Source organism: Borostomias antarcticus (assembly GCF_949987555.1).
Source record: "Borostomias antarcticus genome assembly, chromosome: 15".
Taxonomy (NCBI): Eukaryota; Metazoa; Chordata; class Actinopteri; order Stomiiformes; family Stomiidae; genus Borostomias; species Borostomias antarcticus.
This window is the reverse complement of record NC_140248.1, coordinates 2849571-2867405: the sequence shown is the minus strand read 5'-3', so window position 1 is coordinate 2867405 and position 17835 is coordinate 2849571. Positions and strand designations below refer to the sequence as shown.

The 17835-nt window shown below is 43.2% G+C and overlaps 1 protein-coding gene across 1 annotated transcript in view; it reads left to right on the top strand.

Annotated features, from left to right (window-relative positions):
* Positions 1-543: 543 nt before the first annotated feature.
* Positions 544-17835, top strand: part of tex14 (testis expressed 14, intercellular bridge forming factor) — a gene marked incomplete at both ends in the record, with an annotated part of 36209 nt that continues 18917 nt past the window's right edge. Inside the window, 10 exons of the mRNA XM_084449822.1 lie at positions 544-670; positions 2641-2755; positions 8687-8852; positions 9198-9343; positions 11923-12004; positions 12098-12231; positions 12528-12644; positions 13169-13292; positions 16233-16411; positions 17738-17835. The exon at positions 17738-17835 is cut by the window's right edge and continues 51 nt beyond it. Coding sequence (XP_084305948.1) covers positions 544-670; positions 2641-2755; positions 8687-8852; positions 9198-9343; positions 11923-12004; positions 12098-12231; positions 12528-12644; positions 13169-13292; positions 16233-16411; positions 17738-17835 — 1288 coding nt within the window. The remainder of the gene's footprint in view (positions 671-2640; positions 2756-8686; positions 8853-9197; positions 9344-11922; positions 12005-12097; positions 12232-12527; positions 12645-13168; positions 13293-16232; positions 16412-17737) is intronic.

Below are 17835 nucleotides of genomic sequence, written 5' to 3'. Positions count from 1 at the left end.
ACATTTATATTTTAATTTAACAACACTTACATCTCAGTTATTGTCTGTAAAATAAGACATAGTTTCCATCTAGTAAAATGTTTGGTCGTTTTTTCCACAGCCATTGAACCCAGTTGAGATAGGACAAGACCCACAATGAAAGGTGAGTGAGTAAACATTCGTTTATAATCTATTCTAATACTTAATTCTTGGATTTATTTATTTTACAAACATTTAAATTGTTTCTAATTGTAATCCCAACCCCCCAGCCCTAGTTTGCCGTTAACTGTGGTTTCCTCGCTCGCGCTCTGGCTCGGCCTAGTGAACCGTTACTGGTTGCTTAGTTACCGTTAGGCTAGCGGACTTAGCTAGCATCGCAGTCGCACGTAAATCAGTTATAACTATCAGTTAAACTATGTCAGTTATAACTATCAGTTAAACTATGTCAGGTTCCTGGCTAGCTAACCTTATCTAAACTTTGCCAGGCTAGCTCATGGGATAGCTAGTGCTAAGCTAACCTACTCTGATCCAGCTAGTTAGTTAGCTAGCTATCTGTGGAGCATCATGGCTGCCCTGCCTGTGCCCTGCCCTGTCCGCCTGGGCGTGGTGAAGAGAGGAGGCCCTCCAGCTCAGCTCCACAGACACACCCGGGAGAAAAACCTGCACAAAATAGAGAAGCTGCTCAAGAAAGGTAAGACTAGAGTTGGCTTAGCATCAAAAGACTTCTAGGTAACAGTTAGACTGTTCTTTACAGGTTCCCATCATGTGGTATAAGGCTACAGGGCTGGGGAAGAAGCCCTACAGTCTTATAGCACATCATGGGAACCTGAAAAAGGTATGTTCCAAGGTTCTTTGTTCCCATGTTCCCCAGCTCTGTAACACATACCGGGAAGCTGTTAAATAAGTTCCCCAGCGCTGTATTCACTTACTATGACATGGGCTATTGTGGTAACTTGTCAAAGGGGTTAAGGTTAGAAAATCAGGATGGGTGTTTGTATGTGTGGGGCATGTTCAGGGAACATGGAGTTCATCATAGGGCCTTGGCCTTGTCCGGGATCTTTTTGACCTGTGAGTGCGTGTGGGACATGCTGGTTGAGGTGATTCTGTATTTGGGGTGGTGCTTCATTGTGTCGTCTGTCTGGCCGTGGTGTGGTCTGGTGCGAGTAGTTGGCAGAGGGATTTGACCTTGGTTAGGGTTCTGGTTGGATATGTCCTTGTCATTAGGGGCCGGGCAGCCTCAGCTGCCAAAACGCTCTTGTATTTGCCAATATTCTGAATCTTCAAGGAAGTCTGACTTCCCATGCATGAAAAATCACCAGACTTTGCACACAGGTCCAGTCCTATGCCAGAAGTCCTCAACTGGCATTGGGGGCCAATAGTCCTGATGGTGGCGCAACAGTCTAAAGTTTAAAATAAAATAAAAATCATAAAAAATCAGCCGTATGTGCTATTACTTTGCAGCCACCACCAACATGTAGGCCCAAGTGAGCAGAAACTTCCACATGCTTTGAGATGGCAGTTTTTTTCTCAAAAACTGCATCCCTAATGTTTTTCATGTAAAAACAAAATGTGTGCTTACATACAGTAGTTGGACTGAGCCAATTTCAACCAATAACATTACATCCACCCTCAATCTTCAACTTTCAGCCACACACAGCTAAGATCCATTATTTGGCTAGTTAGCAACAGCATTGCATGTCTTTGGCTGTTCGCATTACATTAGTCATTTAGCTGAAACTTTTATCCAAAGTGACCTACATAATTGCATTTAACATAGGAAGTTAGTGTACTACTTTTCACCAGAACTCACAAGTGCGTCTCCTTTCTAAACAAGTGTCTAATCTAGTGCTTAAGATAAGTAAAAAAAACAATAGGTGTTTAAGAGGGACAATCCTGGTATTACTTCTTGAAGAGGTGAGTGTTGAGCCTATGGTGAAATATGAGCAGTCCTGATGTCGGGGGGCAGTTCACTGTGTGGCCAGGACAGAAAAGAGCTGTGGCCATGTCACAACCTCAAACCTTGTTCCATCTCTTAACTATAGCAGTTAACAGGACAGAAAAGAGCTGTGGCCATGTCACAACCTCAAACCTTGTTCAATCTCTTAACTATAGCAGTTAACAGGAAAACATATGCCTGCACCAGTTTTAGTATGTGTTCACCTAGACCTTCATATATTTGCCATTTGTCTCCTTCTTCCTCTTCCTCCGCCGGCCCCGACCCAGTGCTGCGCAGCAGCTAGAATTAGTAGTGTTATGGCCCTGTTGCAAATGTTTATTGGGCTCAAGGGTGACAGTACCGTCCTCTCCACCAGACCTGGCAATTCATTGCGGCCTTTACTAGGCTTTTAGACACAGATAGACTAGTGATCAACTATCGCCCACAGGTCTACTCTACACTGCTCCAGACACTCGGACAACTGGGAAAATGAGTCTGTGGCATCTGTGTTAACAGAATATTGAACTGGAGAACATAGGGCCCTGGAAACATAGGACCCTGGGAACACAGGACCATGGGAACTTAGGACCCTGGGAACATACAGTATAGGTCATAAGCTTTAATGAGCACAACCTTAGCATTGTTACTGGATTTACTGAGGTAGAATTCACATGCAGAACATGAATATTGTCATATTAAATCATCTTGTATTTATTATTCTTTAGGTGTGGATGTGGACTGTGTCAATGACTTGGGCCAGACACCACTCTTCTGTGCAGCATTGCTTGCTATAACAAGTGTCACTGAACTGTTACTGCAGTATGGAGCCAACCCTAACCAGTAAGACTGCATCTCTGATGATTACATACTCACCAATACTGTACACATGTAAACATGTTGTCCCCCACCCATTATGCATGTTCCCTTGTGCTATCAAGCCCCCTGCTTCTCATTAGGCGCTTTTATAAAGAGATCCCCTGCCCTATAGAAGACCCCTCAATTTTCTGGCTTTGTTAGTTTATAATGAACCAAAGAAAGACAGCATAATGTGTGATTTTATATACTGTAGCATGCCGGCAATCTGGAATCAAGAGCCGTGACCCTTAAACGCAACATTCACTAGTTGTTAAACAAGTCCATGCACCTGTATGGTCAAAAGTCCTATAATGAATGTTGAAATACAGACATATCTAGCACTACTAATGTCACATCATGTGTATTTTTATATATTTATTTTTTATTTGTCCTTTATTTAACCAGGTTAGTTTAATTGAGAAAAATCTATTTTACATGAAAGACCTGGCCAAGAAAACAGCAAGTTTCAGACAGTTTTCAGTCATAAACATCACAATTACATTTACACAGATTAGACATCTAACAAAAAAATAAAAAAGGAGGGGGAAAGCACATCCAGTTACACATTGAAGACATCAAGATTCATTTAGTGTTACTGTTTACAGGTTAAAACATTTACAGGCCTGCGTTTCATTTTCCTCCATAACTTTTACCCTAGCCTTAAAACGGTTTAGTGAGATAAGCTCCTCCAGATGTTTTTGAAGCTCATTCCAGGCCATAGGGGCAGAAAACCGGAAGGCTTGTTCTCCAAACACAGTTCGAGACGCAGGTTTGGTCAACAGGACTTTGTTTTGTGAGTGTAACTGGTAAGCGCTATATTCCTGCTAAGGAGTATCAGTAAGATGGGAACCGTCTCAGTATGGCCTTATAAATGAAAAGGTACCAGTCAACCTGCGCAGTGATAAAGAGGGCCAGCCTACTCTCATAAGGATACAGTGATAAAGAGGGCCAGCCTACTCTCATAAGGATACAGTGATAAAGAGGGCCAGCCTACTCTCATAAGGATACAGTGATAAAGAGGGCCAGCCTACTCTCATAAGGATACAGTGATAAAGAGGGCCAGCCTACTCTCATAAGGATACAGTGATAAAGAGGGCCAGCCTACTCTCATAAGGATACAGTGATAAAGAGGGCCAGCCTACTCTCATAAGGATACAGTGATGTGTCAGATGTCTGAGATTTGTAATAAACCTCAAAGCCCCATGATAGACTATGTTAAGTTTACGTAGTGTTGCCTCAGGAGCATGCATATACAGTATAAGAGGTCACCATAATCTAGTACTGGCAGGAAGGTACTGTAATGGAAATAAATTTGATCTAGCTGTCAAATGTATAAAGATTTGCCAAGGTTCGCTCAAAAAGGTTCAGTCTGATTTATTACAAAAAAGTTTGCTCCGCTTCGTTTGGAGAGGTGTGTATTCAAACGCGTATTCGAACTCGGTCCCCGGATCAAACAACCGAACCATGGTCCGCCTAAAAAGCAAGGACTCGGTCTGCTTCGAAGGGGACCATACTTCGGTTCGTGGATTGACCCATAGGCTCCTGCCAAGAAAACCTTCATATCATTTCTGATTAATTATTTGATTAATGGTAGACATCTGTATTGTAAATCACTTTCATGTGATAATAATTTTATAACAAGTTCAAGATTGAAGAGATTCAATAACAATATGTAGACATTCGCAATATTTTGACTGACAAGGATAACTAGAGTAGCCTACAACTATGGTTACCCTAAAGCTCTGGTCCATTAGGCCTACGTGATGACATTTTACAGATTTGTTGAGTAGCCTAATCCTTTACTATGTAATCAGTGCAATGAAATAGAAGACAAAATGTGAGATTTCATTTTGCCCTGGTGCAGCATCAGGACACAGACATATCACAAGAAACTGCGCTAAAACTGACTGATAGATCAATTGATAGATTGATTGAAAGTTCCTAATCCGTAAAATTACTCTTCAAAAACATAATTAACCGTCCACGTTACAGTTGTTTGGGGAGGGCACTTTCTCGAAATCAATAGCCTACGGCCTTCTTTATGCACATCCCAGGACAGATTTGTCATCCTCTCAATCGAAAGGGGCGTTATATCGTATTTGGATTACAATGCGGATATAATCTGGTACTTGGTGAGTAGCGCAAATATTTTTTTCTATTAGTGCATCACTATGGACCCTATAGAAAATTCTGATTTGGCTGTGGACACGTTGTTTGTTGGTGCGGGGTAAATAGATTCCAATATAGCCTACAGTAGGGGACTGACATGCGGTTAATGATAGATTTTCCGTCGCCATTTTTCTAGTCAATAGATGAGCAACCTGTACGACCACGTGACATTTGTTTACATGTGTTGGTTCGATTACACAAATGACCTTGTGAACGCGAACCAGACCAAAAAAAAATGCAACAATGTTGCAACTTCACTCATTTGGTCTGGTCCTTGGTTCGGACTTTCTGGTGTGATCGCAGCCTAAGAAAACATACGATTGCAAAAGGACTTCAGTAGGGCTGCCCCCTGAAAGTCGACGCGTCGAATCATCGGTCGGAGACCCTTAAATCGACAGAGATTCTTTAAGTCGATTTCTGCTCCACTGTCAAGGACTAGGAGGTGGACTAAGATCAAGGACAGGCCAATCATTCGTTTTAGACCTAGGCTATTACCGTAGCTATTTGTTGGGCTGTAAAAGAAGAGTTAAGACTGATATAGCAGAGGGAAGAAGGCAGGGAGCCCCTCTCCCCTCCGCTAAGCGTCTAGCCTAGCCTACTATGCGCCAGCAATCACGTGCATTTCCCAAATGGAATATCACACTGCTTTCCTAAATCAATCTTCTTGTATATCCAATGGTAAAAATAGGGTCTCCCATAGACAGCTTGAGCTCTAACGTCTGTGAAAATGCTTTAGTGGCAGCCAAAACATGTCCTTGTTGACTGCTGCCCAACTATGAGCCGATTCGCGCAAGCATTCAAATGCGCAGTTGAGGAGACTATCGTCAAATTGCCCAACCCTAATGTAGGATATGTGAAACTGTATAAAAACATGGGGCATCCGAAGTAGATGGACAATGCTAGATGATTCATGTTTAACAAGAAAACAGGTGTATTTTATTGTGCAGCCTGCAATTTTGAGTTGAAAGTTTCACAGCTCCCCCGACTCCGGCGGTCTCCCCTCAGCCTAGACATATGGGGGGGAACGAATCTCCCGACATGTCACAAAATGGATATGAAGACAAAATGTTTAAGATATTGATAACCTGTCTATTAATTATCTCGATTATTAGTGGTCCAAACTATGGACAATGCAAGAAAGAGGGATGGGCTGCACTTGAAACAAGCTATCAAACACATTCGGAGGCAGCGGAGAGGATTTTAGCGGAGCGGAAATATGAGCAAGGCTAATAATTTATTTTGAAACTTTATTCTACTTTTTTGTTCAACGGAAAATAATAAACACCAATCAAGGTAAAATAGCCCAATAAAGGCTATTCAAGCATAACCTAAATGGACGAAAGTTCGTTCAGAAAAAGATTGAACAAAATGAAGCATCCCTCCATCTTATTCCACAAACCGATAGCCAGGCTATTCTAGCTATTTAAAATGCTGTAATTATGTAACTGTCATTCTCGTTGATTTCAAATACCCTAACCTCAGAAATGTGCCTTGGCAACAATTGATTGTTTCTATAGGCTACCAATATAGGCCTAACCAAAATAATCAAGGAAACTTGATGTCAAGTGATTTTCTGATAGCCAGGAGAAAGAGAAAAAACACATCGACGGTTCGACGCGTCGCTTTGAACACCAAGTCTGAGTCGAATCACAAAATCCTGAGTTGAAGACAGCCCTAGACTTCAGGATAAAACACAGTGGTTCGTCCAACAGAAGTGAAGCAGTTTGGTGTTGCGCGGTATATTCAAGCAATACACGGATATGACGTTTCTAGAGATCTGATTGGCTAACCCATCTTTACACGTCATAATAAATGGCAGACATCATCAACAATGGTCAAGAGTTCAGACACGTGATATTAGAAAGTGTGGTAAATCTTGAATAGGGTTCTTGTAGGGACAATAGATCAATGTGAGGTCACACATTATGTACATAGGCCAGACTGAAAGTGCCCCCCCCCGGAGATGTCTCCCTGTTATAATGATAAAACCACGGCAGGGGTGTTTGGAATGGCAAAAGGTAGAGAACGGTGAGCAGGAGGCTACAACAGGCTGAAAACATTGTTTTTAGGAACAAAATCTGAAACCTGAAAAGGCTGAGGCCAGTTGCCTCTAGAAATTCCATGACGGTACCTAAAACAAGCCTCTTTCTTGTCTCAAAAGAAAAACATGTTTTATTTCCATAATAAAAGCCTAACTTACATCTCAGTTTTTTCACAAGGTACAGTAATCTATGTGGGTCTGTGAGAAAGTCGTTTAGTAAAAAAAAAACATGTATTTATAGGTTGACACTCTTTCAATTCCTTGCCCTGTGCATTTAAAAATTAGTTTCAGCTGATGCAGCTGGGCCTGAACTATATAAAAAGCAATTTGGAGTTCATCAAGCACCTTCTTAAGTGTCTTTGAACAACAATAGCTAACTGTGTCATTGGCATAAAAGTGAAAGAAGGCTCTTGGCGCTTTTCGCCCTACATTGTTACTATAAATAGTGAACAAAAGCGGACCAAGGACAGAGCCCTGAGGCACCCCCTTCTGGACAGGTAAAACACCAGACTTTTTTCCATTGAACTGGACACACTGTGTTCTTCTTAACAGGTAGTATTTGAACCAAGCTTTGATACACCAACCATTTGTATCAATGATTGACCAAAGTAAGCTCTCTACAAACCATGGTAGAGTGAATAAGAGTACAATAACATCTCCATCTAGTGGGCAAACAAGTCCATGCACCTGTCCATGCAAAAGTCCTATAATGAATGTTGAAATACAGACATATCTAGCGCTACTAAGCAGCTCATCTCTACCCTCTGCGGATGTAGAAAGTACATGGTTTTCTGAGTAAACTTGTCTGAGACTTTACTGAGACACCAAGCATAGTATGTATAAATCTAAATGTACTTGTCAATGGAAAAATGAATTGTAAAGGCGCCCCTTTTGTGGTGAGTTTTGGTACTACAGGGGGACTGACAGACTCACTCACTCACTCACTCACTGACTCACTCACTCACTCACTCACTGACGGACGACGTGACACTGGCCAAACTTAAGTCCCCCCCCTTTGGCTGTCGCTGGGTGGGGAACAATAATAGGGCTGCTCCCTGAAAGTCGACAAGTTGAATCATTAGTCAGAGACCTTTGAGTCGACTGAGATTCTTGAAGTCAAGCAGTCGTTTTTTTGCTCCACTGTCAAGATGCGCTGGTGGGCTAAGACAACTCACCTGCCTGGTGATTTATATAGGACAGGCTAATTATTTGTTTTAGATCTAGGCTGTTACTGTAGCTGTCTGTTGTGCAGTAAACGGCACTTAAGACATATATGATATAGCGGAGGGAAAAAGGCAGGGAATCCTTCTCCCCTCGCTGTGCGCCTAGCCTACTGTGCACCAAAACTGCTTTCCTAGATCAAACTTCTTGTATTAATCACTAAGATATCCGCTGGAAATTTTTATTCCCCATAGATTGAGCTGTGCTGCCTGCGGGTTTGAGTTAGTTTGACAGCTGTCCCATTTCCCGCTGTCTCCCTTCAGCCTAACGTTAGAAATATGGGGGGGGGAAAGGAGGAACGAATCCTCGAATCTCTGGTTTGAACAGGCGAATCTGATTCAACTCACAAAATCGTGAGTCGGGGACAGCTCAGTACACACTTATTAAAGGAGCAATAGAATATCCTTGCATTATGTAACGAAACATTGTGTGATTTAATGCTGAGACCATAAAAGTCTGTATTGATTGCACTTTCTCCTCCTTAGTCGCTGTGAGGACAGAAGCACCCCTGTCCACGCTGCTGTGTTCTCCTGCAAACCCTGGCTGCTGAGTGGACTTCTGGATGCGGGGGGTGACCTGAGGCTGCATGACCACAAGGGCCAGAGCCCCGGGGCCTGGGCCGAGGCCGGCGCCCAGGAGAACAGCGCCAGAGTTAGGCCCAGTTCACACTATACGCAAGCTACACTGACGTGGTGGCTGTGAGCGCGGGCCCTACGCTAGTGCTTGTGTAAAAATGTTTCACCGACACACGTTGCTACACAAGCACGCGTCAAATACACCTTGTGTTGCCTGACGTAGCTTGCATAGCTGATGGTAGCGTAGCTTATGTAGAGTATGAATACGAGTATGAATGTGTAGAGTATTCACACTAAGTCTGTTTTGGGCAGTCTACGTATTTAGTATGGATGCTAGAGGATGCTTTTTAGTTAGAACTATACTGTCGTCGTCCCCTTTCCATCTCTCTTTTGCTCTCTGTGCCCCACTTTTCCCACCCAGATGCTGGACTTCCTGAAGAGCTGTGAGTCCCACATGCACAGCCTGTCCCAGACCCCTCAACCCAGTACGCTGCGTCGCACCCCCCCCTCCACCTCGTCCAAAAACCTGCTACGCTCGCCCTCTCTACTGGAGATCCTCAAGTCTGGGTGAGTAGGAGCATCTTACTATAAAAAACAAACAATATATACTGTACTTAGATGTGCAACAACAAATATGCAATGCTTTTTTTTTATTGGAATTTTCCTTTTTTTATGACAAAGACAAACATACAAGACATCATACAATGCAAAATACAACTCAAAAGACAATAAAAATACAATACAAGACACAAACAATACAATACAATACAAATAATACAAACATAATACGATACAAAGACAGAAAACTCATCCATTCATCAAAACACAAACCCATTCCTCATCCCCTACCCAGCCCTTTCACCAGGTATCACATGATAGGGATCCAAACCTACAGGTCTGGATCGCTTGAAAGAAGGACCGGTTTTGACACAGCAGCAGTGTTTTTACATGCCAAACAAATTGATCATTTATCCCCCAATGTATCCACAGATAAATAAACACTAGAGATAGAGTAGAGATATGTACATTTACATGTCTATAGTAAACGATTAATCCTTTCTGATAGACTAGCCCAACAAAGGATGTTTCTGGAGTTGGCACCGCGTAGTCGAGCAGTGGAGAGCTCTAACTGGGCAATATCTCTATAAGAGGAGAGCCATTCCTTTACTGTCAATGAATGCGGAGGCTTCCAGCGACAGACTATGAGCTTTTTGGCAGCTGTAAGACCAGCTAATAGAAGGCGTCTGTCATTGGTGGTGTGCTGGATTTTAACTGATCTAGTCAAAAAGGATTTCCCAAGATTCGCTCAAACAGGTTAAGTCTGGTTTATTGAGAAAACATACGAGTGCAAGGACATCCGGACAACGCACATGAGTGGTTGATCCAAAGAAGTGCCGCCCCCTGGTCTTGCGCTGCCTTATATTCAAGCAAAACACAGGTATGGCGCTCCGGGATGTGATTGGCTAACCCATTGTACGTCATATTAAATGGCAGGCGTCATCAACAGTGGTCGAGAATACAGACACGTGACATGAGAAAAGGCGGTAATTTCTTGAAGAGACAAAGGGACAAAGGGACAAAGGATGGTTATTCTGGAGTAGACAGATTTCTAGGTGTGTTGACCTGGAGGGCATCCTGTCATGAATTAGGTTAGCACAGCTATGTGAAAGGTTGAGGGAGGTGATGAATTACAAAAGGAGATGATGAAACTATAATTTCTATGACAGTGGTAATCTTCATAGATGAAGTATCATTCAGTAATAGCAGACATTGGGAGTAAGGAATGGTCCTCTCCATAATAATAGAGAGAATGCTAGAGATGTTTTGCCAGAATCTGTTAACCTCCGGTCAGTGCCATACCATATGTCTGAAAGTACCAGTGGTGTTGTCTGAACAAAAATCACAAAATGGATTGTCTCTAAATTTCATTTGGTGCAGTCTTCTGGGAGTAAAATAGGATCTGTGGATGAATTTGTAATGTGTGAATTGATGATTTGGATTTCGAGAAGACAAGGAAATACTGGACCATATAGTATGCCAATTCAAATCGGAAGGAGAGCTGATGTCTTTCTTCCACAGAGTGTTGAGTGGCAAAGGTTTGTAAGAGGCCACTGTCATGAATATATAAAGGTCTGAGACAACACCACTGGTCTTGCCTTTGGTGTAGGGGGTGGGATCTCAGCTCTTCGCCCCATGGGACACCTTGGGCTTGCATTGCTGCACGCAGTTGTAAATTTAAAAAAGAAGGATGTGCCTGGAAGGTTAAAAGACCTTTGGAGATCCTGGAATTCACGGAGACCCTGCTGTCCTATGAAGTCTTGGAGTGTGTGGACACCTTTCTCAACCCACCGTAGGAAGGAGATTGGCTTCCTATCTGACAGGAGGGCGTAGTTATGGAAAATTGGAGATTGGCAAAAGAAAATATTGTGTATTTTGGCAAATTGTTGAATGTGAAGAATATATGATATAATTAATCAAAATTTTGAATTAGTCTTATTGGGTAGATTTGAATATATCAGATTTGACAGTTTGTGTGGATGTGCCAGTTGCTCTTCGATGGTGGCGCCATGATACCCAAGCTTCACAATTCAGCCAACTGGTTAGGGGGCGTAAAGCAAAACACCAGGAATACCACTCAAAATTGGGCAGATTGACACCACCTGATGGTTTATTCCTATGGAGGGTTAATGCTTTGATTCTAGGTTTTTTCTTATTACATAAATGTAAAAAAGTGTTAGAAATAGCGTGTAGCTTCTTCCAATAGCCCTTAGGTGGGGCTAAAGGTATCATAGAGCTGAGAAAATTAATCCGAGGGATTGGGAATCTGTTCTCCCAGTGGCAACAATGAAGATTTTTCCCAATTTATCTTGTATCCTGATACATTGTCAAAAGCCTCAAATATTTTCAGCAGATGAGGAAGTGATTTATATGATTTTTTAGTGAAAATCAGGATATCATCTGCGTATAAAGAGATATGCTGTGGGGTATCCTGTATGATGATTGGGTCAGACATCTCTGACTGACGGACTAGTTGCGCAACAGGCTCCAAGGAAAGAGCAAAAAGGAGTGGTGAACAAATATGCAATGCTACTGATCGTTGTGTCATTTCCTGGCTCCATGTCCATCAACTTGGCTCTGTGTTGCAGTGGATCAGACCTGCACCTCGGCAGAAAGATGAACTCCAAGTCCTCTCCTTGTGACAAAGTTCAGTGTTTTGGCTTTGGAAAGGTACAGATAGATACACACGACCTGACAGACAGCTGATGCAATATGCAGTATTTAGTCATGCGTTTATTCAACCATATATTGTGTATGTTCCAGTTAAGTATAGAGAAGCCGGGTCAAGCATTGGGGCTGCTGGCCTCTATCCCAGTGATAGGGGACAGTGAGCTGGCCCAGGCAGAAGATGAACCTCTACTCTCCTTCTCCTGCGGGTCTCTCATCACCATGACCAAGTAAGACGGCAGGAGCTTGGGCACTGCAGTCTGATCCATCAACAGCCCATCACTCCCAATATTTACTTTTTGCTTTTATTGTCAACCATGTTGTAAACACGCTTTACAAATCAGAATGTTAAAGTAAATCTAGCTGATATCATATATCCCCGTGAGTTTTATGTTTTGCATTGGGTCAGACTAACTTCATCAACTGCATTAATGCCTTATGCTTGGATACAGTTTGAGATGAAAGTCGTAGTAAGGAAGCAGACGTGCTTTTCATGGCCCACTGAATGTGATGTTCTCTCCCTCAGCTACAGCTGGAAAGGCTGCAGGGTGACGGTGAAGGAGCTGCAGTCCCTCTCCCCCTCACAGGGGGGCAGTGTGGAGGGATACTTGGACCTGCTGCTCATAGAGCAGGAGTACTGCAGGTGAGAAGAACAATATGGGGCCTCTGAGCGAAGGGACCGTTCAAGCCCTTCACAGGTTTACAACTTAATTACATGCTTTTCCCTTGTAAGATTTGTAATGATAGTCTTCGCACTAAAAATGGCTGCCACTTTAGTGCTGTTTAGTCTGTCTAGTCTAGTAACACATGGCCTGCAACTCTGTTACCCTTGTTATTTTTCCTCTCCTAACTACAGTTTGTACAGGTAGTTAAATCTACTTGACTGTTGCTTGGATTCTTTATTAGTCAATGACCCAATTGAATGACTGTAAAAGTGTTGGTTTATTTAATGTTTTTGAATGGTTGTTTTTTGAATAATTGCTGTCATGAAAGATACTTAACATACATATGTAAATTATCAAGTGACTAACCATTGGTCAACTATCTTCTGTGTGGTTGTATGTTGGTGAGATTATCCAGTGTCTTATTAAGATTTTAATCTAGCTCAGTAGTCCCCACAGCTTATTCCATCGCTCCACTGACTGAGTGGATGTTTGTGCTCTGTAGCCGGCTGTTCCATCCCCACCTGCTGCAGCTGATGGCGGTGAGCCTGTCCAGCGACATGCTGAGGGTCCGGCTGGTGTTTGAGAGGGCCCACATGGGCTCGCTGCACTACCTGCTGCACCAGAAGGTAACACCACCAGGCCCACACTCCTGTCTCCATTCACTTGGGATTTTTCCATTGGGGACAGGAGGTTCAATATTCAGTGTTTACCCTACCATTGCCTTGGAGGGGCGGCCAAGGTGAATACACCTAAAAAACAGCACTGTAATTGGCATGTTCAAAGTAGTACATATAAAAGAAAATTAACGTTAATAAACCTGTTTGTACTCTTTTTTTGCCCAATGAGAATCGATAAGGGAATCGATAAGGAATCGGATCGATAAGCAGAATCGAAAATGGAATCGGAATCGCTAAAATCTTATCAATTCCCATCCCTATTTCTGACAGAGTGAGAGATAATGAAATGAAAATATTTTCTGTTGCTTTAGCTAGCTACATATCTAATCTAACTCCAGTTGAATCTATGTCTTCTGATGTAGGCACATTGTAGGCATTGTAGGTGTTGTGGACTAAATGGGTCAGTTCCCATTTTTCCCCATTTAGGCTATGCTTTTTCAGTAATGCTTTTGCAATTTCGTTTCAGCTGTTCAGCATTCACACACATTTTCTGCAGGAAATGTTATTTTTTCTAGTAATATGTTTTTATTTTTAGGGGGCCATGCACGAATGTGCAAGGCACCCTATTGTAGTAGTATTATTATTATTGGTAGTATTATTATTCTGCAGTGGAAGTCAATGGCAACCCGTATAACTGACTGGTCACTTTTTAAGAAACTTTGCACAATGGTAGAGGATCATGCGAAGAAGCCATGGAACAAGTCTTACATTGATTGGCCAAAGGGGGGCACTATAGCAACCGATAGAATTGGCAAACTTTAAACAGGCATATCGCATGCCCCGTTTGACCTGGAGTCATGAAACTTTGCACACTTATACCTCTCCTTACGATGAACACATTTGCCTCAAGAACACGATAACTTCAGGTTACTTAGTTTTTAAATTTTTTTGAAAAACGCTTAAAATCTATCTTCTCCTAGGAACTTTCACCAATCTGCATGAGGTGCAGTAGACACTATCTAGTAGGGACCAATATCTAAAGTTCCATTCCAGCAAAAGTTTGAAAAGTTAGGCTAATACGCAATTGATTGCTGTAGTGCCCCCCGTGGCCAAATGGGGTTCATATTGCTTGTATTGGTAGGTCATGGCCTTTGATGCGTTCGTTGCGCTTGGCACCTGTTATTGCTGCTTGCAGCTATATTTGTTTTAAATTAATAATATTAAAGGGGAACGCCGCTGTCATAGGAAGTTTAGCTCAAATGTTGCTTTGTCCTCAATAAAAACCGTTCCGTACACACCAACATTTAACCGATCCGTGCAGTAGTAAGCTAGCTCCTTTTTCCTCTGTGCGCGCACCCCCTTTATAATGGAGGTCTATGGGCCTCTGCTAAAAACTATGATAAACATGCATTTTCAAGGCAGGAAGTGCCAGGAAGCCCCTTACTGATCTCAGTGTTGTCTTGTGAAATGAATCGCCATCCCCATGTGTTGACATGTTAGGCATGGCTAGGAGGATGTAAACAATCGTCTAGCTCAGGGGTGTCACACTCTGGCCCGCGGGCCAAATTTGGCCCACAGTGTAATTATATTTGGCCCGCGAGGCAATACCAAATGACTACTAGAGCTGGCCCGCCAGTATTATACAGCGCATTCACCGCTAATACTACAAATCCCATAATGCTCTGCTGTTGTTTTGGCGCGTCAATCAAGACAGGACCCAGAAACGCCCTCTCTTCTGTGACAGTAGTCATGGCAATCTCATACTACAACTATAACCGTGTTACCCCTTCTTAAAAATGGCGAAAAGAAAGGCAGAAAACAGAAGCTTTACGTTATGTAACGTCTCACTGTGATAGAGACACCTGTGTTGACCTAGCCGGCCGCTGTGTTTGCTCTGTTCCTGTTCATTCAATCCTGTCTGCCTTCTTGCCGGCCTGTCTGCCTGCCTGGCTGCCTGGCTGTCTGTCTGCATGCCGGCTGTCTGTCTGTCTGCCTGGCTGTAGGACAGTCAGGGTTTTACAAGCTTCTCTACTGAGCAGATGGAGCACCAACACTTGTGTCTGAGGGCGTATTCACATATGTTAGTGCACACCATTGATGCGCACCAAAAGCGAAAGTGATAAGTGCATATTCAATGTTAAAGCAAAACTTGTTTGGGTCCATATTAAAATTTTCATTTGTTCAATGTTGGCCCGCGACTTTGTTCAAGTTTTAAATTTTGGCCCACTGTGTATTTGAGTTTGACACCCCTGGTCCAGCTCTACCGCGGCGGAAGTTTACAGTGTGAAAGGTATGGTGTAGTTTACAGTGTGAAAGGTATGGTGTAGTTTACAGTGTGAAAGGTATGGTGTAGTGCATTCGGCGAAATAGTTCTGGCTCAAATGGAGCTTTTGTTTCAATATTCGGTTTGAGAATGCAATATATTTCACATGACAGCATAATGACACCGGTAAGATCACACCCTGCGCTTCCTGCATTTTTATCATAGTTTTTAGCAGAGGCCCATAGACCTCCATTATAAAGGGGGTGCGCGCACAGAGGAAAAAGGAGCTAGCTTACAACTGCACGGATTGGTTAAATGTTGGTGTGTACGGAACGGTTTCATTGAGGACAAAGCAACATTTGAGCTAAACTTGCTATGACAGCAGCATTCCCCTTTAATAATTATTTACCTAAGTTATATGCACTCATTTCCTTTGTGTAAAGAAATGCACCGATAAGGACATACTGTGCACGTCTATGACAACACTGTTGACACCATGTATCCGTGACGTGCCCGCCCCGGGGCACTAGTTTCGGGGGGCCTACCACCCCCCCTGAAAAAATCCTACGGGAAACACTGGTATTCTAGCGGTTGTTGGCAACAAGCCTTTTTTTTAATCTTGTGTTTGGATGGTGGCTCCAGCTTTGTGTGTGTGTGTGTGTGTGTGTGTGACCCTCCCTCCCTAGCGAGCTGAGTTCCCTCTGCTGCGGGCCGAGACCCTGCTCTCCCTGGTGCTGCAGGTGTGTGATGGTCTGCTGTACCTGCATGGCCGCGCCCTGGTGATGCGAGCACTCTCCTCACACAGCGTGATCCTCACACACCCTGGCATAGCCAAGCTCTCTGGCCTCGGCTTCATGGTGCTTAGGTATGTACTGCATTGCATACACACTCTATCACACACATACACACACATACATATGTTGACTTTCCCATCTTTGTGGGGACCGGCTAAACCTAACCCTAGCCCTCAATCCTAAACATAACCTTTGACCCCTATCTCTAACCTTAACACGAAATAACCCCAGAAAACCTCCTAAACCCTAACCCTAAACAACCGTTGACCCCTAACCATAACCATTGCAACCATTGCATTGCTTGGGTTGCAGATTTTGCAACCCAAGCCTTAAAGGAACATGCCAACATTTTGGGAAATTAACTTATTTGCCATCGATCCCAGAGTCAGACAAGAAGATGCATCCCCTTCTCTTTTCTGCGCGTTCAGTAGGACGTATAGAGACCTGCACCGTTATCCTAGCTTAGCATCATTCCCTGGAAGCCTATACTAGCCTATAGCTCCCAAAATTGTCACAATACAACTTCTAATAACTCTGAAACGTTCTTGTTTACATGTTGTGACTTGTGTATTTACCATGTGTAGAAATAGCCATGTAAAATAAGACACTGTAATTTTCAAAGCAGATCTAGTTTTTCCTTTTGGCCAACGCCTGCTGCCTGGGCACAGTGATATCAAGCAGCACCTGAAAATCGCCATTGTAACTTCTGTCAATAAAACCAACGTGATTAACAACTAACCTGACTGCTAATCATGGACAAATTAGTCAGAGAAGAATACTCAGAGGAGGATAATTACTTCGGGACAAACCAAGATCCCGAAACTTATATTTTTTGAGGCAGGTTATTTCTATGCATGGTGAATACACAAGTCACAACATGTAAACAAGAACGTTTCGGAGTTATTGGAAAGTGTCTTTGTCACTTTTGGGAGCTATAAGCTAGTTGACCTAAGCCACTTCCAGGGAATGATGCTAAGCTAGGATACGGGTTTGGATCTCTATACACACACAGAAAAGAGAAGGGGATGCATCTTCTTGTCTGACTCTGGGTTGGATGGCAAATAAGTGAATTTCCCTAAACGTTGTTGCGTGTTCCTTTAAAGCCTAACCTTTGACCCTAACATTAACCCTAAACTTGCGAGGGTTAGGGTCAGGGTTAGGGTTATCATTGACTAACATGCCCATGTCCCCCCTTGACCATTGTTTTTGTGGTCCCCATATAGTATAGGTCCACATAGTAACCAACCCCCCCCCCCCCACACACACACACACACACACACACACACACAGACACGTTACACACCCCTCAACTAGGCCTAGAAGGGTTTTATCTCTTCCCACACGCACTGATTATCTATCTGAAGTCATTCCCTCCGTGGTCTGGGTTTGTTTGACAGCGAGGGCAGCTGCTCCAGCCCCTCGGCCCCCTTGCCCCTCCCCCCTGGCGCGTTCAACTGGGCCGCTCCTGAGGTCATCAGACGCAGGTCCTGCACCG